Below are 26,980 nucleotides of genomic sequence, written 5' to 3'. Positions count from 1 at the left end.
GAAAAAGTGTTACCGATCGCTGGTAGTGTCGTAGAACGAACTGATCGGAATCTGTTCATCAGTCCTTCTTTATCCCCGTTGGTGCTGAATAGGATAGTGTGACTGTGGTTGGTGGACGTGTGTGTAGGTGTCGGTGTGGGCTGCTGTCGTGAGTGGTGTACAATGTGCTCATTTATACATCCTGCCCCCCCTAGGCGAGTAATTAGCCTCTGAAGCCGTTGTAACGTTGCTGAGGCCAGTTGAACGGCGTGGTTGTGGCCTAGGCTGGCGCCTCCGGTTCGGTGTAGGATTGCGGCGACCCCAGGAACGTGAGTCCTCCCTAGGGAGTGCTGTGTAGTAGGGTATAGTGGTGCCGCATGCATAGCTGGCACTGGTAGCCCGTTGTGCACTCTTGCCGTAGTAGAGCTTCTCTATGCGGCCAAGTCAACATTCGATAGGGGGGAGACAATCGTCATTAGTCAAGACACAATCTCCAAGCTTAAGCGCATTTTCTGTTGTTTTCTATTGGTACCTTCTGTAGAGGTCCTTTAAATAATCATCTTTCCATCGGCGACTGAAATCATGATGGAGAATCTTAATTCTTTCCCAACGGTTTAATAAGGAAAGCGACTCCATGCCTGGCTCAGGTGTGGCCAGGATGGGTGCCCTTTATGAAAATGCCCTGGAGTGAAGGCAGTAAAATCTGAGGGATCTTGCGAGAGTGCAGCGAGAGGTCGTGAGTTAAGAACGGCTTCAATTCTAATTAAATTTGTGGTTGCCAGCTATCTTTTTAAACTGAGATTTGAAGCTTTTTACTGCTGATTCCCATGAGCCGCCCATATGAGGAGCGCTTGGGTAATAAACTGCCAATTGATACCTTGGGGATCGTATTTTTGGACAATGTTAGGTGAGACTTGTTTTGTGAAGTCCACAAACTGTCTTTTGGTAGCTTTTGAGCTCCGATAAATGTTTTACCATTATCGCTCATGATTTTTGATGGAAAGCCTCGCCGTCCGACGAAACGAGCAAAAGGCGCAAGAAAAGCCTCCGTAGTCAGATTTGTACATAGCTCAAGGTGTACTGCTTTTGTCATAAAACAGCCACATAGCCTTTCATGAGGGTAGGAGACCTTAGCATGGACGCCTTTATCATAAAAGGCCCAGCAAAATCTACACCTGTAGTGGTGAAAGGCAGAGTAAAATTGCAGCGTTCAGGTGGAAGTGCTACCATAATCTGCGATCGCATTCTCTGCTTATATATAGTGCAGATTTTGCACATGAAAATGCACTTCTTTATTTGGGGCTTCAGTCGGGGTATGTACAGTTCTTGGCGGACCATATGTTGTATAAGGCGATGTTCGGCGTGGAGCATTAGTACGTCAATATATCCAATAAATAACGTGGTAAACAGACACCTCTCTGGTATGATTATAGGGTGGCGTTCATTATACGTTAGGCTTGAATTAGCAAGCCGACCATTCGCACGAAGTAGACCCTTTGTGCCTAGAAATGGGTTTAGAACCAAGAGTGAGCTCCTTTTATCAATATGCTTCGATTATCTTAGTAATGCTATATCGCGGCTGAAGTAGCGCGTTTGGATTGATGCGATAAGAGCGACCTTTGCTTTTTGTAAGTCTTGGTGCGTCAATGCATCGCAATGGAGATAAGTTGCTTCTTTAACTTTAAGTTTAAGCCGCTCTAAAAACTTGAGCATGAAAATCGTTCAAGGATGTCGGTGTCATCCCGTGTTGCATGATAAGGTCGATTTTCGACTTTCTGGGACAAGAATGTTGCGAAGTGGACATGGGCGATTGTGGCCAAGAATCGGGAGATTCTGTTAACCATCGGGGGCCATTCCAGCAGAGGGTGGAGGTGACGTGTCGCCAAGTGGCTGATCCTACTAGGTCAAGTATTTGAGACGTTATGTTAAAAATATACATTTTCCACGCGTGTGGTGGTTTTTCTAACCAGACTAGAACTATCTCGGAATCGGACCATAAATATAATTTGTATTGCGCCATGTTTAAGTGGGTCTGCACCATTGAAGCTAGTTTTGCTATTAGCAGAGCGCCACAGAGTTCAAGTCGTGGGAGACTTAGCGTTTTTAGAGGCGCAACTTTTGCTTTTGCCGCTAGTAGGTGTCTTGTAGTTGCGACAGCGCTTTGTGTACGCACATACATATATGGTGGCACAATATGCCTTTTCAGAGGCGTCGCAGAAGCCGTGTAGTTCCACTTTATATGCGGGGCAATAGTTAACCCACCGTGGAATTTGTATCTGCGAGATGTCGTTCAAATTATTAGCGAACTGGGACCATTTTTCTAAACGAAGAGGTTTCACTTGTTCGTCCCAGTCGGTTCCGTCTAGCCATAATTCTTGTATCAGAATTTTCGCTTGTATCATAATTGGCGAAAGCCATCCTGCGGGGTCGAAAAGTTCTGCCACCGAGGATAAAATTTTTTTCTTTGTTATGGCGGATAATGCGGATATTGACTCTGTAGTATATGAAAACTTGTTAAAAATCGCATTCCATTGGATCCCTAGTGTTTTTGTTGTACTTTCCTTTTTTTTTATTTTTTAAAATATTTGGGTGATTAGCTATTATCTTTTTTAATGGGAACCCTGCGGAAGACTGTGGCTTCCAGACAGGATATCGTCTACATACATTTGCGTTTTTAAGACTTGTGTTGCCAGAGGAAATTCTGACTTTGTGTCTTTTGCCAGTCCGTGTAGTGTACGAATGGCTCGATATGGGGCACAGTTTACGCCAAAGGTCACTGTTTACAATTTAAAGTCGCGAAGTGGACTATTGGCAGATTTTCGGAAAATAATCCGCTGAAAATCTTTATCATCTTTATGTACGAGTATTTGTCGACACATCTTTTCGACATCCCCATTGAATACGTATTTGTATGTACGCCAATTTAATATGAGGAGCATTAAACCTGGTTGGAGTGTGGGTCCCGTAAATAAAATATCATTTAGAGAATTCCCAGAGCTAGTGGATCTTGAGGCATTGAAGACAACTCTAACCTTTGTTGTTTTTTTGTCAGGCTTTACTACTGCATGATGTGGCAAGTAGAATGAGTAATATTTGCCTTTTATTATTTTTTCGCATGGGCTTACTTCCTCCATGTGGTCTAAATGGAGGTATTCTTCTAAGACACCATCATAATCTTGTTTGAACTCACCTTTTCTAAGAAGGTTTTTTTCCATACTTAGAAACTGCTGTATTTTCAGAGGTACGAGAGTAACCTAAGGCGAGTGTGTCTGGAAATTGTTGTTTAAGTGGTAGTCGTATGACGTACCAACCATTATCTGATCGAGTAGTTGTGGCTTTGTAAAAGTCTTCTTTTGGTGTTGTAAATGAAATGGGGGGGAGTTCTTCTATCTCTCAAAATTTTCTCAATTGTGAATTGAGGTACTCGTTTGAGATTTCCTCATTTTGAGTTGTCATTGCTGTGGTCCACTTAGGACCCATCCGATAATGGTATTTTGCGCAAGTAGTGTTTTTTAAATTTTTTCAAGACCTTCTAGTATAATTTGCGATACAAGATCGCTGCTTAATAGAAAGTCTATTTGAGCGTGGGTGTTGCAGTTGGGATCTGCTAATTTTAGGTGTGTAACCTTTTGCCAATGTTTGCTATCTATGTATATGATAGCTTGGAAGCATGTTGGTAAGTTGCGGTAAGACTATGGCTTCTGCTTGAACGCGCTTATCGGGTTGAGGGGAAATTAGGGTAATAGGGTAGGTTTTATTTGAGTTTTATACTACTCGTCCGCCCATTCTCGTAATTTCATAGTTGTCATGTTTTGTTGGCAGTTTTAGCCTATTTTGTGCCCTAGACGCTATGAACGATCGTTGTGATCCTTGGTCTATTAGGGCTCTTAGTTTGAACAATTTTCCTCGATGTTCGATGGAGACAACTGCTGTGGGTAGTAGTACTCTACTATGATTTTCGCTGTGTAGCGTTTGAGTTTGTAATGCTTTTGAACAGCGTTGTGTCTCTTGGCAAATTGCTGGAGTTTTTGTTTCGGAAGTTGCTGTTGCAACTAAACCCGTGGCTTTTTTTGAAAAAGCGCTACTTTGAGATGTGTTGGGAAAGTTATTGAGGTGTAGCATAGAATGATGCCTTTTGTGGCAATATACGCAATTGTATTTGCTTTCGCAAGTATTAAGATTGTGTGAGTGGGACAAGCAGTTTGTACAGAGTCTTTTTGATCTGACAAAGTTTTTCCTTTCATTGACATTAAATTTTTTAAACTTTTTTTTACCTTTTTTTTAACTTTAAAAAACTTCTGTTTAAATGTTTGTTGCTTCCGGCTTGGGCCCTATTGAAGCTTCGATTTAGGCCTTGTATTACGTTTTTAGTTCTGACTACTTTTCTGTCTACCCTTTCCGCAATTTCGTATTGGGTAGTTAAGAAATCCTTAATCTGCTGCCACGTTGGCCATTTTCTTCTTGATGACAGCGATTGCTCCTACAAAAGTAACGATTTTTCTGGTAATGCGGCGGTACATATGTTTGCCAGAATAGGATCCCAATTGTGTGTGGGAATATTTTCTGTCGATAGCACCGACAAACAATTTGAAACGGTGGATCCTAGTTTGATGAATTCTTCACTGGTTTCTCTTTGAATTTTAGGCGAGCTCATAAGTATGGTTACTTGTTTGTCAACTAATATTCTCTCATTTTCATATCTTTGTCTTAAAGCTTCCCAAGCTAAATTGAAATTATCGTCATGCAATGCGAACTGCTTGACTATTACGCCTGCTTGACCTTTAGTTTTGTATCGGAGGTGATACAATTTTTGCGCTTGTGATAATTTTGGATAGTTTATGTACACGGCTGAAAAGATGTCCAGGATGGACGGCCATTGTTCATAACCTCCATGAAATATTTCCGTATCACACGCTGGCACTTTGAGATGAATGCCTCAACTTGCCTCTTGGCCTTGCAATTGCTGTAACTCTACTCTATTGTGGGGAGTAGGTGCAATTGACTTAATAAATTTTAATTCATCTGATATCATTGCTTTTGTGTCTTCATACCAATCTAAGCAGTTTTCGTATTTGGCGAGGATTTGAAATTTTCAGGTAGATCTGCATCATCAGTTTCTACTATTGCGTCGTATGCAGCTGGAGGCGTGTCCAAAAATTGTCAATATATTTATTTTTAATTTCTACTACCGATTCAGAGTTGTCATGAAGCGGTGAAGATGCAAATCGAGTGCAGTATTTAATTAAGCTGTCACTCTCAGAAATGAATTTAATATACGAAATGTCTTTCCCGCTTTTTTGCTTTGTAGCACCTTGCTTCGAGCGTGTAGCTTCTGCAGGTGTACATGGACTTTTGGGGTTGGGGTCAAAATTCTGCTTTTTTGGAAATTCTGCATTCATAATTCCAGAAGTCGGAACACCGGGAATCAAAGTTATGGAAGTGAATATTCTGGAATCCAAAATTCTGGATAACGAAATTCTAAATTGCAAAATTCTGAATGGCAGTGCGCACTTTTTTTTGTTATCAACACGAATTTTTAACCATTAATTACAGAATTTTGCCATTCTGTAATCATATGTTTTATTGCATAGTAAGTAGTTTTTTACAATTGCATGATTGTATTTGTTATTGCTTTGTTTGCTGTTGTTCATTTACTTTTTTGTACTACCATAATGATTTAGTTTACTATGTACCTACATATTGTTACAAAAGTGGTATTAAGTCGTATTTGTATTACTATATGCATCCCTGATTATGTACAATAGCTGTAGGTATATGGAATAGCATTTGTCTTGTTGTAGACATCTGGCGCCACGGCTGTCTGCTTGTCGAAACAATAGACATCTGGCGCCGCACTGTCTGCTTGTCTAGTTAAACAATTGCTGAGTCTGGCGCCGCGACTGTCTGCTTGCGTCTGGCGCCGTATAGCCGCATGTTCTGGTAATTTCCAGACGCGATATTCTAGAAGGACACGTCGGCATCAGCGAGAAGTGCGTGGCTATATAAGCCGTGGCAGCGCCAACGTAATGAATCAGTGCTAAGAGAAAACTGCTATAGTGTAGACGAGTTATGAAATAAAGAGTTGTTGAATTAAATTAAACAGTGTTGATTTTATTTGTCAATCCAGAGATACGAACCTAACAAAGTAAACTAGCAAGAGTAAATTCGTAACAATTGGTGTCAGAAGTGGGATTGTCAAATAATCCAAATTCAAGATGGTTAAATTCGGAGAATTAAGAATTCAGCAATTAAAAAAGGAACTGGAGGAGCGTAATTTGCCGATAAGCGGGCAAAAGGCGGATCTGCAGGCACGATTACGTGAAGCAATGGAAGCGGATGGAATTAATGTGGACGAGTTCGAATTTGTTGGGCCAGAAACTTCTACAAAGGTAGAAGAGAAAGTAGAAGAACAACGAACATCATCAAGTGTAGACATGAACACGTTGTTAGTGGCTATTAAGCAAATGGCAGAAAATGTAGTGCAAACAGAAAATCGTCTGGCACAGCAAATAGCAGAAAATGCAGTGCAGGCAGAAAATCGTCTGGCACAGCAAATAACGCAAATAGCTGAAAATACATCACAGTTAGAGTCTCGCCTTACACAACAAATAACTGAAAATAATACGCAGTTAGAAAAGCGTTTGGTACAACAGATTACAGAAAATAATACACAAGTGCAAGAGAAATTTTCAAAATTTGAAGACGAATTAAGCACTTTAAAAAATGACGAAGAAAATTTAAGATCAGAATTTCTTCAACTGAGCAATCGTGTGCGAGAACTGCAACTACATGGCCCTGCACCATCAACAAATAATCAAAGATTGAAGGCACCCACATTCGATGGAAGTATTCCATTTCAAATTTTCAAACTTCAGTTTGAAAAGACAGCAATGGCCAATAACTGGAATGCAGCGGACAAAGTGGCATCCATGTTTGTATCATTGAAAGGACCTGCGGCAGAAATCCTTCAGACTATTCCAGACTGTGAACGGGACAACTATGAGGCATTGATGAGTGCGATAGAAAGACGATATGGTAGTGAGCACCGGAAACAAATATACCAGATCGAACTGCAAAATAGGGGTCAGAAGATGAACGAGTCATTGCAAGAGTTCGCAACTGAAATCGAACGACTGGCTCATTTGGCAAATACAGATGCACCTGTGGATTACATTGAGAGGGTAAAAATTCAATGTTTCATAAATGGAATTCGTGATGTGGACACCAAACGCGCCACATATGCATTGCCAAAAAGAACGTTTGCTGAAACGGTTTCGCACGCCCTCACACAGGAAACAGCTTCCCTACTAAGTAAACCAGCACCCAAAGTACAAAGGGTTGAAATGGAACAACCGGCGCTGATGGAAGAAATATTGAAGACTCTGAAGACAATTGCTGCACCGCGAGTAAATACAACAGGCAGATGTTTCAACTGTGGAAAAGCGGGTCACTTTGCCCGAAATTGCAATATAAAGGTAAACCCATTAAAACGGAAACAACCAACGGAACATCGAAAGGGGATTCACCACAAAAATGCGGATGCATTATCACGTCGTCCTTGTCCACTGGAATGTAAACATTGCTCCAAATCAGAAGGAAAAGAAGGTATAATCGACGTGCGATTACTGAATATAGAACCTGAAGATGATTGGACTCCTCATCGCATCAGAATCAATCAGCTGGAGGACCCTGATCTTGCAAAGCTAGTAATGGCCAAAGAAAATGGGGTACGACCACCAAAGGAACAAATAAGTAGCGAGAGTCCAACTGCAAAAGCATATTGGGCCCAATGGAACAGCATAAACCTCGTTAATGGATACCTTCATCGTACCTGGGAAAGCGAAGATGGCAAACATTCTCGTCTGCTGATCATAGTACTGAAGTCCATGATCCCGAAAGTATTGAAAGAATATCACAATGGACCTAGTGGAGGGCACCTTGGAATAACAAAAACTATAGAGAAGATTAAACAACGGTTCTACTGGATCGGTTGTCGAGATTCCATAGCAGAATGGATAAGTAATTGCGTAGAGTGCATGGCAGCTAAAGGTCCTAAAGCCAAAAGTCGCGGTAGGCTACAACAGTACAACGTGGGATCACCATTTGAACGAGTCGCAATGGATGTTGCAGGTCCGTTCCCAACCAGTACGGCCGGAAACAAATATCTACTGGTTGTCATGGACTATTTCAGTAAATGGCCAGAAGTATATGCCTTACCAAACCAAGAAGCGAAGACAGTAGCCGAAAGCGTTTGTAGAAAAATTGGATAACAAGGTTCGGAGTGCCCATCGAATTACACTCAGATCAAGGCAGGAATTTCGAATCTTCCATTTTCCAAGAAGTCTGTACATTATTGGGCATCCACAAGACACGGACAACAGCGTTACACCCACAATCAGATGGGATGGTAGAGAGATTCAACCGAACGCTCGAAGAACATCTGCGGAAAATCGTTGATAAAGATCAACGGAATTGGGACAAGTGCATCCAGATGTTCCTGCTGGCGTATCGTTCAGAGAAGCACGAGACAACTGGATACACGCCAGCAAAGATTATTTTCGGATCTGATCTGCGACTCCCTGCTGATCTTAAGTTTGGAACGAATCCTACAGCTGTAAGAAATGATGGAGATTATTGTTCTGCCTTAAAGGAAGAAATGAATGAATTGCATCTAATGGTAAGACAGCATACGCATCTGATGAGCAATAAGATGAAGGACCGGTTCGATCAAGCGGCAAATTCAAAAGGTTTTGAAGAAGGTGATCTGGTCCTGTTGTACAATCCACTTCGAAAGATAGGCTTGTCCCCGAAACTGCAGACAGCCTGGGAAGGACCCTATATGGTGATGAAACGACTAAATGACGTGGTATACCGCATACAAAGAAATGGAAAAGCACGATGTAAAATGAAAGTAGTACATTTGGTGGGCTCGCCCCATTTGGTTCAAGAGGATTTGTGCCGAATAGTGACGATTAGGCTTTAGTGGAGGGCAGTGTTACAAAAGTAGTATTAAGTTGTATTTGTATTGCTATATGCATCCCTTATTATGAACAATAGCTGTAGGTATATGGAATAGCATTTGTCTTGTTGTAGACATCTGGCGCCGCGGCTGTCTGCTTGTCGAAACAATAGACATCTGGCGCCGCACTGTCTGCGTGTGGACTTAAACAATTGCTGAGTCTGGCGCCGCGGCTGTCTGCTTTCGTCTGGCGCCGTATAGCATTATGTTCTGGTAATTTCCAGACGCAATATTCTAGAAGGACACGTCGGCATCAGCGAGAAGTGCGTGGCTATATAAGCCGTGGCAGCGCCAACGTAATCAATCAGTGCTAAGAGTAAACTGCTATAGTGTAGACGAGTTGTGAAATAAAGAGTTGTTGAATTAAATTAAACAGTGTTGATTTTATTTGTCAATCCAGAGATACGAACCTAACAAAGTAAACTAGCAAGAGTAAATTCGTAACAATATATATGTACTGACCAAGCAATGTGTTACTACTGCAATTTCATTAATAAACACGTGCTAAATATTTGTGTGAAATGATGGAAAATATAACTGTGGTGAAGTCAAATAAAGGAAAAGACATGTTAAATGTCGACGGCTACTTCTTCTATTTGGAACGAAAAAATAAGAAAACATTTAACTGGACTTGTTCTGAACGAATTAAAAACAAATGTACCGTGCGTATTTTCACACAGTTTGATGGCTGTGAACATGGTATACGAAAAAAAAGAAATGAACATTCTCATGATCCATGTGCGCATAAAAAATCGGTAGCAGAAGCAAATAATCTGGTTGAAAATATGGCTCGCTCGAGTTTTCTGCAGCCTAGCCAAATAATTCAGCGTTCGGTATCTATGACAGAAAAACATATTAGAGATTATCCCCCATCAAGAAATGCCCTTAAGTTAAAAATTAGAAGACAACGGAACAGTTTGAAATGTTTTAAAGACCCAACTTGTGCTGAAGAAATAGACATTTGTAAGCGATGGCAACTCTGTTGCCCATCAAGTGTCAAATAAAATAAAGCAAGTGGCAGCAACCAAAGACACAGTCAACGAGCGACCGTCAGCGAGTGAGCAACATAAACGAAATATTTGAGAACATCCAGTAAAGTTGAATAAGTGTAACATTTTTCTTATATTCACAATAAAGTTTTGTATTATTATATATAAGTGTTTGACTGTGCACACGAGTACGGTGTTTCTCTACAGTTCAGAAGTGGGATGATAAACCCATACACGTCTACAAACATAGTAAGTATATGTATGTGCGTTGGTGAAGGGCTATAGGCACCGGCAGATATATATACACGATACGTAAAAACGATACGATGGTGAAGATCAGTGATCTGAAGGTGGAACAACTGAAGAGGTTGCTACGGGAAAGGCAATTAGCGACGACTGGCACGCGAGACCAGTTGTTGCAACGTCTTAGCGCATATGAGGAGTCCGACGAGGTGGACATCCAAGAGATCAACGTTACGGAGGAGTCATCCGAGATGTCAACGGTGGCACAACTGCAGCAGGAGATGAAGCAGTTACGCGAGATGATGGCGCAGCTGCTACAAGCGCAAAACAACGGGACTGGTACAGTTAGCATGAAAGAGGTACAAACGGTACAAAACGCAAATAGCAACGATAGCGCAGTCGCAGTCAACGGCGGCGCAGGCGTTCAGAGTCACGCCACTGACGCTATTTCAACGAACGACGACAGCACGGTGGCAACTAACAACAACGTTACAACACGCATTCAAAGCAACGGTGATATTTCTGCGAACGGGAATATTTCAACGAACGGGAATATGCGACACGCGTCAGTTAAAGAAATTGCAAATACCCTGCCGGAATTTGATCCAACGAATAACGCAAGCATTACGGTAGAGCAATTTATTGATAGAGTCGATCGAGTAGTGGAAGCATATAGATGGGACGAGAAATTTTTATTTTTAGCTATTTACACACGTTTAAAAGGAGTTGCACGTATGTGGTTGGATGCATCACCCACATTACACACAACTTGGGAAAATTTTGCTGATGCGTTACGACACGAATTTGGTTCAGATCGAGACGAGGCAGAAATTCATTTCGTGATGGCCAATGCAACGAGGAAGCCAAAAGAAATCGTAAAAGAATATTGTTTTCGAGTGGCGGCACTAGGTATACGTTACAAACTGAGTGAGGCAGCCATTATACGTTATGCAAGAGCTGGGTTAAAACATAGAGAACTCCAACAAAGCATTGCAGCAATGAAGTTTACAACAATGAAGCAGATGAGAGACGCCATCGAGGACTATTTCATTAATCGCGGAGGGCTAAGTGAGCCACAAGTACATCAACCAAGTAAGCGAGACAACAATAACGAAAAATATGCTGAGTCAACGAAACAAAATGGTGAATTTAAAGCACAATTGAAATGCTACAATTGCAACGTACCTGGACATTTCGCCAACAAATGTCCATTGCCGCAGAAACGACATCGCTGTACAACGTGTAACAAAGTTCATCCAAACGGAGGAAATTGTGAGAAGACGACAGTAACGTTACGACGACTTGGTGCAATCAACCTTGACGAATGTTTCAAGAAGTTAGTTTACATAAAAGCGCAACCGTATATCGCATTCATCGACACGGGCAGCCAATGCAGCATCATTCGTAGGTCAGTAGCCAAGCGCATCGACGATAAAGCCGTAAAATGCTGCTTACAAGTAAAAGGCATTTGCGGAGGGGTGCGTACGTTCACGGAGGCTATTACCATAGACATCACCATCGACGGAATCAACATCGAGACGCAAGCCTACATCGCTGATGACGAGTTACTAGAACAAGACGTTTTAATAGGTCAAGATGTTATCATCAATGCAAACACTACGCTGAAAATTGAAAATGGTCACACAATATTCGGAAGCAGACGAGCAGTACAGACAACGGTAATAACTGAGAGCAATTTTTCCAAATTAATGTCCAATTTCAGCAATGAAGAAGAACGAAATAAGATACAAAGTCTTCTGGCAAGCTATGCCGATGTTTTCTCCAGTGGGCTGAAAGATATTGGCAAAACTGACGTAGTTCAAGCTAGCATCGAACTTGAGAGCAATCGCACCATATTTCAGCGCCTTATCGTATCCCAGAACCGAAGCGTGATATTGTTAACAGGATGGTTGAGGAGTTGCTTGAGCGTGATATTATCACGAAATCGACATCCGAATACGCAAGTCCCGTGGTCTTAGTCAAAAAGCAGAATGGAAGTGATCGGTTATGTATCGATTATCGACGAATTAATAAGGTAACAAAGAAAGAGAATTTTCCAGTCCCGAATATTGAAGAACGGCTACACGAAGCGAAACGTTTCCGATACTTTTCGTCACTCGATTTGAATAGTGGGTACTATCAGATCAAAATGGCACCCGATAGTAGGAAATACACCGCTTTTATCACGACGGACGGTCTATATGAGTTCAAACGCATGCCGTTTGGTTTAAAGAATGCACCAGCTGTGTTTAATAGACTCATGGCAGAAATCCAAAGACGGGTGGAGACGGGCGACATGCTGCATTATATGGATGACATCCTAATCGGCAGCAATTCTTTCGACGAAATGTATACAAAGCTTTCTCGTATACTCCAAGTACTACGTACCTGTGGACTCACATTGAACGTTAACAAATGTGAGTTGTTCACGCAAACAATAACGTTTTTGGGACATCAGCTAACTCCTGAAGGCATCAGTCCGGGCAACGTCAAAACCAACGCTATCGTAAATTTTCCACAGCCGAGAAATGTCACTGAAGTACGAAAATTCTTAGGTCTCAGTGGCTACTTCCGAAAATTCGTCGCTGGTTATTCCATTATTTCTGAACCATTACGCAAATTGCTACGCAACAACACCGCATTCGCATGGGGACTACAGCAAGAGTCAGCATTCAACGAACTCAAAACCGCATTATCATCGAAACCAACCATGGTCAACTACCGCATCGAAGCCGAACACGAACTACATACAGACGCAAGCTCTATCGGCCTTGCAAGCGTTTTGTTTCAAGTCGAGAATGGACAACTGCACCCGATCTCATATTTTAGACGCTCTACTACAGACAACGAAAAACGTTTCCATAGCTATGAACTCGAAGCATTAGCGATTGTGGAATCATTGGAAAGATTCAAATACTACGTATACGGAAAGAAGATCAAAGTTATTACCGATTGCAACGCTTTACGAACAACGATGGAGAAGCGAGAGCTTATACCACGCATTGCCCGATGGTGGTTGAGAATCCAAGAATTCGACATTGAAATTCAACATCGACCAGGAGCTCGTATGGCCCATGTCGATGCGTTGAGCCGTGCACCTTATGAAGATGCACACGAAATAGATGCCGCTGATCTCAAAATTTCCATGATGATTATCGACCAGGCAGATTGGTTGTTTAGTGTTCAGCTACAAGACGAGAAAATAAGAAACATCGTTAACGAAATACAGAATGAGGTGAAGCCAGAATATCCCGACTACGTTGTTGAACTGGGACGCCTATATCGAAAACACGACAACAAACTACTATGGGTTGTTCCAAAGCAATTAAGGTTCCAAATACTGCACGAATGCCACGATAAGGCAGGTCATATGAGCGTTGACAAAACAATGAAACGAATTCTCAATCTCTTCTGGTTTCCTCGAATGCGCAATTACGTAAAGAGCTACATCAACTCATGTGTGGGTTGTGCTTTAAATAAAACCCCTGGCGGACGACGTGAGGGTCGATATCACTACGACAACGTTAAGCCAATACCGTTCACGACAATACACATTAATCATTTGGGTCCGTTCCCAATAAGTTCAAAACGCAACGAGCATGTGTTGGTAATTGTAGATTCATTTACCAAATTCACAATCCTACGAGCAGTCAAGAGTACCGCAACAAGCCATGTAATTCCGGTATTGCTCGAGATCACGAGCTATCTAGGAATGCCTGAACGTATCATATCCGACCGAGGAACGGCCTTGACTTCAAAAGCGTTCCAAAAGTTTTGCGATGAAAACAACGTCAAACATATTCTCAACGCAGTGCGGACGCCACGCGCTAACGGACACGCTGAACGAGCAAACCGCGTCATCCTATCCATGCTACTACCTTCTACTGATGACGAAAGACGATGGGACGACAAATTACGTCAAATACAATGGAGCATTAATACCATCCCGAATAAAACCACAGGTTGTGGAATGGTGTATTCCGACTACTTTATGGGTACGTGCCTCGAGACATCCTGCAGAATCAACTTATCCAGGCACTTCAAGACGATGATGTTGACCTGATAAACGACACCGACCTACATCAACTACGAGTCGACACAGCTCAACGAATAAACGACGTAAGAGCACAAGCCAAGAAGCTATATGACGCAAAGCATAATCAACCGAAGACGTACAACGAAGGTGATCTCGTATTGACTACAAACGAACCAATAAGCTCCGGTACATCACGTAAACTAGAACCACGATTCAGAGGACCATTCATCATCACCAAAGTCCTGCCAAATGATCGTTATGTAATTGAAGACTTACCTCATGCCGAGCGAACGCAACGTCACTACAAAGCTGTATTTGCATCAGATCAACTTAAAACTTGGTGCATGTTACCACCAGATGATCCAGACGACATAGACGACATAGACAACGAAGATGAGAGCACCATGGGCGAGGGCGCCACATTGGGTCAGGAAAGCCGACTGTAAGCGATGGCAACTCTGTTGCTCATCAAGTGTCAAATAAAATAAAGCAAGTGGCAGCAACCAAAGACACAGTCAACAGTAAACGAAATATTTGAGAACATCCAGTAAAGTTGAATAAGTGTAATATTTTTCTTATATTCACAATAAAGTTTTGTATTATTATATATAAGTGTTTGATTGTGCACACGAGTACGGTGTTTCTCTACACATTCCTTTATCACTTTATGTTTTGGAAGGTCAACTATTTTTTATTGGAGAACGTCGAATTGAACTATGGTATCCAACTGAATCCGACGTGTATAATTAGTGATTTCGAAATGGCTATTATTTCTGCAGCAAGGGAGTGTTTCGCATTTGCACGGCAGAGTGGTTGCCTCTTCCACTTCAAAAAGAAGGGTAAATTTATTGCATAACCGCAACTTCCTGCATTAAAGATAAAATGATTATTAAATATTTTCAGACTAAGCCGCAAATATGGCAGCAGCGAGCAGTTTTCAATTCAAGTACGAATGCTTAAAAGCTTAGGACTGGTTCCTCATAGCGAAATCTCAGAGTATTACACAAGTTTGCGTAATTCATTTGACGACAGCGATTTGCAAAAACTTTCAAAATGGTTTGAAAAAAATTATGTGTTTGGTAAAAAGTCACAGCCTAAATATTTAACACAATTTTGAACCGAGTTCGATGACCCTAGATCGAAAGTTTTTCCAAGAACGCAAAACAGTGTGGAAGCTTGGCATCGCCGCCTTAAAGTCATAGTTGGAAAAAGTCGTGCGACGCTGTACAAATTGATATCTGACTTATAAAGGGAGCTTATTCATGTTGAAACACAAGTACAAAAAGTAAAAAAACGGCGAAAAAATAAAAATAAACAGAAAATTCATGGAAAAAACCAACAAATTACAAGAGTAATGAAAAAAAGATTAGATTTAAGTCACTTAGCGTATTTAAAGCGTATTGTTTCAAACATGACATTAATGTAGTATCTGTTTGATCTTTATTTGTTAATAATGTTGTTTTTTGTCTTTCCGATAAACATGTTTGAATTTTGGAGTTATTTTGGAGGTTATGTTTTGTTTATGTTATATTATTATGTATGTATAAGCAAATTCATATAAAATACACGATTTGGCTAAAATTTTGGTGAAAAAATTTCCAGAATTAATTCTGGAAAACGTAAATTCCGGAATTATGAAAACCCAGAATTTTGAAATACAGCCAAAAAAGCGAAGGAATTGCGGAATCCCGATTTCCAGAATTTTGTCGACCTCGAATTTTGATTCCGGAATTTTAACTTCAGAATTTTAATTTTAGAGTTTTTACCGTTTCCCGGACTTTTGTCATCAGTAATCATTTTTGGAATTCTTAAGAATTCTGCTTTAGATTCTTTTGAATCTATGCTCATTCAGAAAATTATATTATAATAGAGAAATGTGGTACCGAAAACTCTTTTCAATAAATAATAGTTGTTATTTCCGAAAAATTGGCTTATTAAAATATATGTAACCGAAAGCTCTTTTCAATAAATAAAAGCTATTATTTCCGAAAAAGAATTTAAGAAGCGTTTATCACTTTTATTGTTAGCGTTTGTATTTACTTGCGTTTTTTTTTTTTGAAAATTTTTTTACGGATTTATCCGTATGCCCTTGTATCAGCGCGCCCTGAAAACTAGGTCAATATCCTTTGTACATACGTGTGGATGTTATGTGCATATAATATTTATGTGCAATTATGCTTGTTCTCGTTTTACAAGGAACAAGAAAATGCTCGGAAATCGCCAAATTGGACTTTCAATATTTCTATGTATGTACAAAGGTAATTAGTACGCAATATTAAATGTTTTCAACCAATGTTGATTTTCCGCACAGTTTATTTCATTTCTCATCATCTCATGTCTTATTTACTTGTATCCTAAGTTTTTTAGGCATACAGACATTTGAAAATTTACGGCAATATAAGTATACAATACTTCGCGGTTAGAAATATGCGCTAAAAGCGCTAATGTATATATTTCTATATATGTACATATACATATATCAAATTTTGGTTAGGTATTAGAGATGAGCGATATTGGGATTTTTCGATATCTGTGATTTCAGTGATTGCTATTTTTAAATCACTGTGATTTTATATTGCTATTGCGATCGCAACTAAGTCGACGTTCAAACGTCGTTGTTGTTGTTGTAGCGGCAGATTCTGCCAATTTGACACTGTTTGGCCGAATAAAAGTCCGGGTCTGTTCCACTTACGTAGACCCGACTATCGTGGGAACGACGGAAACATTTTGTCGTTATTGGCGGCAAATTCTCTTTTGGCTCCTGTAACTCGAGTCAAGTTTTTCCGACTTTCTTTTCACTACATTTTCGCAAATGTTGGAGCGGTTCGGCTACCTGACACTTAGAGCGTATTGCATAGTTCATTTGGATGTTGGTATGATGGTTTCACACATTTTTTAGAAGGAATTACCATTAGTGTGGTTGATAATTTGTTTGATTAGAATACCCGCTTTTAATATTTTCAAGACCAAATAATTAACGCGAGTTTCCTAATCTTTGGGAAAATATTAAAAACCCGTAATTTTTTTTATTCCATAATTTTATCTGAAATTAATTAATTACAATTCTTCTTTTCATCACAAAAAGCTTTCAAATTTGGTTTTAACAATTAGTAAAATTAAAAATTTTATTAAAACAAATTTAAATATTCCATTTTGATTATATTTCATCTATCACTTCAAACATCACACTTCACTTCTTTTCCTTGATACATTTCCTGCCATTATTAACAATTATAAGAACGTTACACTCAAAACTTCAAACCGCTATGACGAAAAATAGCATATAAATAATGAAGTCTCTTCACTTATAATTTTTTAAACTTTTATTTCTCCTGCTATGCAGGAGCAGCCAAATCGTTTCGATTACAGAGTCGGTCTTAGACTAACTATTTCCCTAAACAAAAGCCAATTCCTAACTTAACGCTACCCTAAGCGTCGCTGCCGCTGCCACTGTGGTTCGCCGTTGTTGTCGTTATTGCTGTCTCACGCTACTCTGCAGACAAAGCGTCAGCACTTTCCGTACCTATGGGAATGTTATTGTCGCTGATTTCGCATACTGTTGTTATTGCTGTTGTTGTCATGCGCAGAAGGTAAGTTGCATCGTAAGCACTTCGATGCACTACAGGTGAAATGAATAAGCATATGGTGGTTTGGCTATGTGTGTTAACTACTCCCCCTTTTGAAAGCGACCGTCCTCGGGTGCCTCTTACACGTCGGGTGGAGTTGCAGTGTCGGCGTTTCTAATCACTTCAATGATGGCTAGCTTTTGCTGCTTCCTGGACCAAAAGTAGGCTGTTATCATAAAAATGATGATCGTAGCCACTAGCCCCAGTGAACCAATCGAGATCAAATGTTTGGTTGCCATTTCTTGTTGTAGTGATGCAATATGCTTTAAGTTCTTTACATGTACCTCTTCCAGATACGGCAATGATAGAGTTTTTATATGTTCCGTAAACTTTACTATCGTTGAAGGAGGGGCTTCGGGGTGGGATTTAACAACTTTTTTCCAGTTGACATGATTAGTTCCGTTTATGGTGACATTACCTTCAAACATAACGAGAAAGGTGCCCTTTATAGTAACGCTTGACCGTGTTCCCTCTGAGATCTCAACGCACTGGTCATTTACCACTATTAGTCCGTCGGCAATTTCTTCAATAGGGGCGATGTGTTCTGCTGAAGTTGTTTTGCATTGCGCTGAATTATGACTCAATAGCTGTTCCACGCATGAGGATGAAGCAAGTGGCTGGCAAAATGTAAGGGTTGCAGCATTTTTGCAGTTTGTGAGAGGTTGGTAGTCGGGAGCGCAGTGTGCTGCTATATCTGTTTCTAAGTTAATTATCTTCTTACTATGAATTACAGGTAAAAGCTTAATTTTTTCACAAATTCTGCTGATTTTAGGATATTTAACTACAAAATAAATATTATCACTATCCTGCAATATTCTTAGCTTAGAGGCTGTTAAAATATCGCTTATAGTAATATTGGCAAAATGTTCGGCAAATAGCAAAATTTTAGTATCATCACTATCTAAAATGACGGGATCAATTATGTTATGCTTTCCTAGTGTTACTGAATGAACTAAGTTTGTGAGGTCTGCTAGTACTGCCCTGTTTCTTGCTGTAGCCAACCCAAATAAATGCCCTGTGTCCACAATTTTTTCTTTTGTAATTTTAAGTAGGTCATTCATTGCTCGTGTCAGATTATTTATTCTTGTCTGAAGCTGAGTGTTAATTGTAATCTGTCGTTCATTATGTTCACGTTCTTTGGTTGCGACCTCGTTAAAATCGTCGAAGTCGGGTGTCCCTGCGATGTATTTCAGTGCAGTACCTATAATGTTGATACCACGTGAATGTCGATGATGGGTCTTCAGAGTCTCCAATAAAACGAGGATCTGACCAGCATCCGCTTGGAGCAATTTCCTTGCAGGAGAATGTGGAAACTGTTCAAGCAGCCCTTCCGTATCTGTCGCTATAGTTTCATAATTCGTCAAGTTAGTTTTATGTAGCAAAATACCATATTGGTCGTGAATAGCAACTTTCCCAGTTGAAATCATCATGTAGTGTGAGTTGGTGTAATTAAATAATTTCGCCTGCGTCCAGGAAATAACCGTCAAAAACGAGTATCTGGGAAAAAAGAAAAAAAAACTTGCTTTACCTCAAGTTTGCCTTGTGAACCCGTTTACCATTTATCATGACCGTAGTTCCCAAGTCCTGCTCAATAATATTTTCCACATAGAATTTTGTTAATTTATTGCCAATTCTTTTATTGGTTTTAACAAATACTTTGTCTCCGGGTTGATATGTTTTCAACTTCTTATGTTTATTCAATCGACCTAACTCAAGTGCTTGTGCCCTGCAATTTTGTTCACGATGTCTTCTCGTAATTGCTGAGGAATAGAATGAACTACATCTATAGGCCTTTGTCCCGTAACGGAATGAACCGACCTATTATATTTCGATGTAGCAAGCAATATCAAATCAACTGTCTCGTTCAGTCCTTGTGTAAGTTTAGTGCACCTTGCAATCTCTGTTAATGTGCTATGAAACCTTTCGACCTGCCCATTAGTGGATGACAAGGTCCGGGAAATCATGGTGACAGGTCGACCGCCCTGTGACAGAACCGCGCCCAATGCATGTGAGGATGCATCGGTCGTTAAGTCCAAAGGTTTTTCAAAATCAGGATATAGTAAGAGGACGTCCTCTGAAGCTAAAATTTCCTTGATTTTACCAAATGCTCGTATCGCCTCTTCATCCAGTCGAATATGAACGTTTTTAAAACGATTGGCGCTAACATGTCCATTTTCGCCGCGAAGGTATTTCGTTAATGGCTTAACAATTGACGCATAGTCCTTTACGAACCGTCTATAGTACCCTGAGAGTCCGAGGAAGGACAGCAAGGCACGAAGTCCCTAGAGACAATGAATCCGAGGAATTCTACTTCGCTTCTTATAAACTTGGTTTTTTCAAGTGACACTCTCATGTTTGCTTCGTAAAGCTTTTCGAGAATACGTTTAACATCCTTCGCGTGCTGATCTTCATCCCTAGAGAAGATAATGACGTCGTCAACGTAAACATGGCAACACTTGCCAATTTCGTCTCGAAAAACGTCATCGATGGCCCGCTGAAAGATGCTAGGCGCATTCTTAAGGCCGAACGGAAGTCGGCAAAATTCATACTTCCCGTTATTAACGGAGAATGCTGTATTTTCCCTGTCCCGTTCTGCTAGTCTTATCTGGTGAAACCCAGATTTAAGATCAAGAGTGGTAAAAAACGATGATTTCCCCAGATTAGCCAAGATGACTGAAGTCTCGGGAATGGGATATCTATCGCTTATCGTTTTCTCATTAAGCTTCCTGAAATCAATAACCAGGTGCATGCTTTTTCTCCAGATTCAGTAAGTCCCTTTTTTCCTACAACCCATATTGGATTATTATACGGTGACCGTGAAGGTCTTATTATGCCGTTGCGAAGCAGATCGGAAATTTCTCGATTTACGAAGTCGGCTGAAGCCATTGGATATGGGTAGCTTTTGGAATAGACTGGATTGTCATCAACGGTTCTTATTGTTCCTACAATATTTGTATTATTCTCATTGATGCGGCAAACACTCCTGAATGCTCCTTTATTAACTTTGATATTCGATTTTCGCGATTATTAGTAGGCAGGATAGCGTTCACGTCTCGACAAGGGAAATGCCTAAGAGTTTCTCTTTTACCATTATAGTGAATAATCCCGTTCTTCATGTCTAGGTCTGCACCTATTTCTCTAAGGAAGTCAAACCCTATGATACCGTCAAATGTCTGGAGGGAGGTCAGAATATAGAATTGAGCATTTTGGTCGAAGAAATGTATAGTGCATTTATGTTCGATGTTATCAGTCCCGTGGATTGAGTTGACAAGGAAGGGCTTCTCAACCTCCTTAATGCCCTTAAGGAAATCGAGGTCCTTAAAATTTTTCGCGGCACCAGTGTCTATTAAAAATTTTAATTCCTTCCCTGCGAATGATCTGCTTACATATGGCAGGAGGGACTTTGATCTAAAAAATTAATTTCATCAATAGGTTCGTCCAAGTATTGGTCGTCGTACTGTACGTCCTCGCCGTTATTAATATTCTGGTCACCACTATAGTCTTCATCGCACCCTTGCTTCTCGTCCCCATATCCCTGCGTTCCTAGGTGGTTTATGCGCTGCACCTTTGGTGCCATCTGTCTGTCGCTTTCCACTCGCCTCTTTTGAGCTACTGCTGGCTTTCCTTGGGACCGGTAAGTATTGAACGGATTCCTCTGAAAAAGAGGATTCACAGTGGATCCTGGTTGGGTTCCCTGGCTTTGGTTAATCGATTGACGCAATTGCTGTCTATCCTATCGATGGTATGAAAGGGATGGATCGACCTCCATCGGTGTCACATCCTGTCGGGTGGCTTCCATTCTTCGATATTGAGGGAGATTCTTTGGGATGAATGGGGTTGCCCTCTGAATGGCTCCAAGCGGTCGCTCCTTCCTATTGAGGAACGAATCGGCGAATGCAGATCTGGCTTGGTTAGCTTCTAGCTCTTGTGCAAGGGCTAGTGCTGTGGGCATATCGGCAGGCCTCGAGGAGAACAAAACATCGCATAGAGGCCTATTAAGACCTGAAATAAACACTCGTAGCGCATCTTGTGGATATTTTTGATTAAGAGTGCCGATTAGCTCAGCGTTTCCACTATACGACATCGCTGTTTTGTTTACGAGCAAGGTAAGTTTTCGTTCTACTTCATCATAGAACTGCAGGATGTTCTTGTTGCTCTGACGCAACGTCGACATCTCTTGCTCAATCATATGAAGGTGTCTCTTATCGGAGTAAGTGAATTCTAGTCTGGCGATAATCGCCTTGAAATTTAGAACCGTGTTGAAAGAAGCAAGCACGGTGTCAGCTGTTCCTGTAATCTTGTTCCTAATGATCGCTACCGCTTGGTAGTGACGGGAACTACCGTCAATTTGGCAACCCTTCTCGTGTTCAGCTGTGCTTTGTTTCGTGCTCTGGCGAATTTGTTTAATTTTATTTAAAACTTTATTTGAAAGTGTCTGGATTAAGTGATCTTTTACGATAAGTATCAGTGTTATACTGTGCTGTTGAATCAATTGATATTTAGTAATTGTGTGTTGGCTAATTTTAATTTATTCCGCCGAGTCATTTTAAATTTATTGTTGTGCTACATTTTAAGTAGTGTAATTGTTAGTGTTAATTTACTTTACTTACTTAAATTTCTTTCTTGTTTTTATTCGTTTCCATCTTTGTCCACAGCTGTTCGCGAGTTTCTTACTTTTCGCGTATTACAGTGCATCTCAAACTGCTCGCTACATTGGTTGTTATCTTTGATAACCATCAATTTTTATTGCATTCATTTGTCATAAATATTTTTGTCATTGCTCGTTGTTTCATTTATTATTTACCATTTTTATATTTCTATTTAATATTGTTTTTTTTTTCTCTTTTTTTTGTTTCTTTTTTTAATCATTATGACTTGTAACTTTCCGAACTGCTCTGTAAAAGGCGAGTCGGAATGCTTTGTTTCTTGCTGGCTTTGTGATGGGCTTGCCCATCTTAAATGTGCTGGACTGACAGGTAGGATATTGGATTCAATTCTTGACAGTAAGGGATTGCGCTGGTCTTGCTTAAAATGCAGACCAACTGAAATTGAATTGTTTAAAGTCTTTAAGCAAGCGCGCAATAGTTTCAAGGAGATTGGTCAAGAGCTTGAAACCCTTACTGAAAAATTTAGGCATTATGAAATGCTTTTTCAATCATTTAAATGCCTAAATGTTCGGGAAGAGAATCAAAAACCTTCATCAAAACGTAAACGTCCGTCTGATGAAGATACCACTGTATCTTCGTTAAAACGAATGCCCCCACCCACTATTGACCTTATTAATCTGTCATCCCCTTGTCCTCAAGGTGAGAAAGTTCCGTCTGCTCAGGACACAGTGAAAACTGTTACTGAATACAGTAAGCAGAAAACTTCCCAAGATCCGCCTGCAAATACGTCCAAATCAGCTACTAAAAACTTAGTGGTAATACCGCGGAAAAAGGCAATATTTGTCTCTAGACTTGCTGCGGATACCACAGTCGACGATATAAAAAATTACATCTCGTCGAAATTAAAAACGGAAGATACAGACATCCGTAAATTTAATTTCAAATACAACAGAGATATTTCGTCCTTTAAAATCAACGTATCCGCAGACAGTTTTCAATCCATACTAGATAACTCATTCTGGCCATCGGGGGTCTTTGTGCGCGAATTCGAGCACAAACGTGATAAGCCAAATCCAAAAAAACCAAATTGCCAAGAAATCCCAGTATTACAAAAAACTAATTAACAATAATTCGCTGATTGTTTATTATCAAAATGTTAGAGGAATTAACACAAAACTTGCTGATTTGTATTTAAACAGCATTCATTGTAACCTTAAAATCATTGCTTTCACGGAAACTTGGCTAAAGCCTCACATTTTTGATAATGAAATATTCATCTGCGAATTCCAAATCTTTAGATATGACCGGCTGGATAGAAAAGGAGGTGGTGTCTTGTTTGCTGTTCATTCTTCAATTCCATCTGAAGAAGTCGATGTTTCGCATGCAGACTTCATAGAATTTAAGTGCATTCGTATTTGCGCTAATAGTGGCCATATCTACTTAACTTTATCTTACATACCGCTTCACTCGGACATATCTGTATATTTGCAGCATGCTTCATTAATAAATAAGGTTTCCTCAATGGCTAATAATACTGATTCCATGATTGTTTTGGGAGATTTCAATTTATCGTGCGTATCATGGAAATCTATTGATGATTACACCATTCCTATTAGTACTCGCTTATGTTTTAACGAGTTCTTAGATGAAATGTCGGAGTTGGGTCTTAACCAAATTAATTTAATTTCAAACGAGTTTGGTAAGTTTTTAGATCTAGTTTATGTTGATAACGCTTCAATGTTCTCCGTTGTCCGATGTGATCCTTTGGTTCGGCCAGAGGATCTGCATCATCCTGCTTTGGAAATTAACATCGAAATCATAACCAACGGTTCAACTTTGCGAAAGCTAATTTTAAAAAGATTAATTACGAACTTTCTAAAGTAACTTGGCCAGATTACAGTGGCAATATTGAATTTAGTGCTTCCCACTTTAATGAAACTATTTTAAACTTATTTGAAAAATATGTTCCGAAATGTGTTGTTACTCAAAAAAGGAGTTCTAATTTATGGTTTTCGAAAGAATTATGTAAATTAAAAAATAGAAAATCTCGTGCTTTTAAACTTTTTAGAAAAACTGGTTTAGTTGCTGACTATTCAAAATATTCTAAATTGCGTCGACAATTTGCTGAACTTAACAAAATATGTTATAATAATTATATAAATAAAGCAAAAAATAATATTATACGTAATCCAAAATTGTTCTATGGTTTCGTCAACTCCAAACGCAGGATTTCTAACTTTCCGTCCGCTATGAAATATAAGTATAGTATGTCTAGTGACAATCGCACCATTTCTAATATGTTCGCTGAATTCTTTAAGTCCAATTACTCTCCAAAATCTCCAAAAAATGTTCCGCATCAGCACAAGTTATGCCCGATTTCTGTCATTAATGCGCCTACCGAAGAAGACGTCTTATATCAGTTGAACATGTTAGAACAATCATACAATTATGGCCCAGATATGATTCCCTCATGCTTTCTTAAGAAATGTGCCAAATATATTGTTACGAATTTACTCTTGCTAGTTTACTTTGTTAGGTTCGTATCTCTGGATTGACAAATAAAATCAACACTGTTTAATTTAATTCAACAACTCTTTATTTCACAACTCGTCTACACTATAGCAGTTTTCTCTTAGCACTGATTCATTACGTTGGCGCTGCCACGGCTTATATAGCCACGCACTTCTCGCTGATGCCGACGTGTCCTTCTAGAATATTGCGTCTGGAAATTACCAGAACATAATGCTATACGGCGCCAGACGCAAGCAGACAGTCGCGGCGCCAGATGTCTATTGTTTCGACAAGCAGACAGCCGAGGCGCCAGATGTCTACAACAAGACAAATGCTATTCCATATACCTACAGCTATTGTTCATAATCAGGGATGCATATAGTAATACAAATACAACTTAATACTACTTTTGTAACACTGCCCTCCACTAAAGCTTAATCGTCCCGATTAGGCACAAATCCTCTTGAACCAAATGGGGCGAGCCTCTCCAAATGTACTACTTTCATTTTACATCGTGCTTTTCCATTTCTTTGTATGCGGTATACCACGTCATTAAGTCGTTTCATCACCATATAGGGTCCTTCCCAGGCTGTCTGCAGTTTCGGGGACAAGCCTTTCTTTCGAAGTGGATTGTACAACAGGACCAGATCACCTTCTTCAAAACCTTTTGAATTTGCCGCTTGATCGAACCGGTCCTTCATCTTATTGCTCATCAGATGCGTATGCTGTCTTACCATTAGATGCAATTCATTCATTTCTTCCTTTAAGGCAGAACAATAATCTCCATCATTTCTTACAGCTGTAGGATTCGTTCCAAACTTAAGATCAGCAGGGAGTCGCAGATCAGATCCGAAAATAATCTTTGCTGGCGTGTAACCAGTTGTCTCGTGCTTTGCTGAACGATACGCCAGCAGGAACATCTGGATGCACTTGTCCCAATTCCGTTGGTCTTTATCAACGATTTTCCGCAGATGTTCTTCGAGCGTTCGGTTGAATCTCTCTACCATCCCATCTGATTGTGGGTGTAACGCTGTTGTCCGTGTCTTGTGGATGCCCAATAATGTACAGACTTCTTGGAAAATGGAAGATTCGAAATTCCTGCCTTGATCTGAGTGTAATTCGACGGGCACTCCGAACCTTGTTATCCAATTTTCTACAAACGCTTCGGCTACTGTCTTCGCTTCCTGGTTTGGTAAGGCATATACTTCTGGCCATTTACTGAAATAGTCCATGACAACCAGTAGATATTTGTTTCCGGCCGTACTGGTTGGGAACGGACCTGCAATATCCATTGCGACTCGTTCAAATGGTGATCCCACGTTGTACTGTTGTAGCCTACCGCGACTTTTGGCTTTAGGACCTTTAGCTGCCATACACTCTACGCAATTACTTATCCATTCTGCTATGGAATCTCGACAACCGATCCAGTAGAACCGTTGTTTAATCTTCTCTATAGTTTTTGTAATTCCAAGGTGCCCTCCACTAGGTCCATTGTGATATTCTTTCAATACTTTTGGGATCATGGACTTCGGTACTATGATCAGCAGACGAGACTGTTTGCCATCTTCGCTTTCCCAGGTACGATGAAGGTATCCATTAACGAGGTTTATGCTGTTCCATTGGGCCCAATATGCTTTTGCCGTTGGACTCTCGTTACTTATTTGTTCCTTTGGTGGTCGTACCCCATTTTCTTTGGCCATTACCAGCTTTGTAAGATCAGGGTCCTCCAGCTGATTGATTCTGATGCGATGAGGAGTCCAATCATCTTCAGGTTCTATATTCAGTAATCGCACGTCGATTATACCTTCTTTTCCCTCTGATTTAGAGCAATGTTTACATTCCAGTGGACAAGGGCGACGTGATAATGCATCCGCATTTTTGTGGTGAATCCCCTTTCGGTGTTCTGTTTCGAAGTCGTAATTCTGTAATCTTTCAATCCATCGTGCAATTTGGCCTTCCGGATTCTTAAA

At 40.2% G+C, this 26,980-nt stretch overlaps 2 protein-coding genes across 2 annotated transcripts in view; both read left to right on the top strand.

The window, feature by feature from the left end:
* Positions 1–12,209, top strand: part of LOC125778238 (uncharacterized) — a 78,315-nt gene extending 66,106 nt beyond the window's left edge. Inside the window, exon 2 of the mRNA XM_049454902.1 lies at positions 8,254–12,209. Coding sequence (XP_049310859.1) covers positions 10,314–12,209 — 1,896 coding nt within the window. The 5' untranslated portion in view covers positions 8,254–10,313. The remainder of the gene's footprint in view (positions 1–8,253) is intronic.
* The window catches only part of LOC125778133 (uncharacterized), a 107,265-nt gene that overhangs the window by 68,055 nt on the left and 12,230 nt on the right, over positions 1–26,980 (top strand). The gene's annotated exons all lie outside the window — the stretch shown is intronic.

Source organism: Bactrocera dorsalis, chromosome 4 (genome assembly GCF_023373825.1).
Source record: "Bactrocera dorsalis isolate Fly_Bdor chromosome 4, ASM2337382v1, whole genome shotgun sequence".
NCBI lineage: Eukaryota > Metazoa > Arthropoda > Insecta > Diptera > Tephritidae > Bactrocera > Bactrocera dorsalis.
The sequence above is the reverse complement of the archived record's forward strand: the minus strand, read 5'-3'. Positions and strand labels throughout refer to the sequence as shown.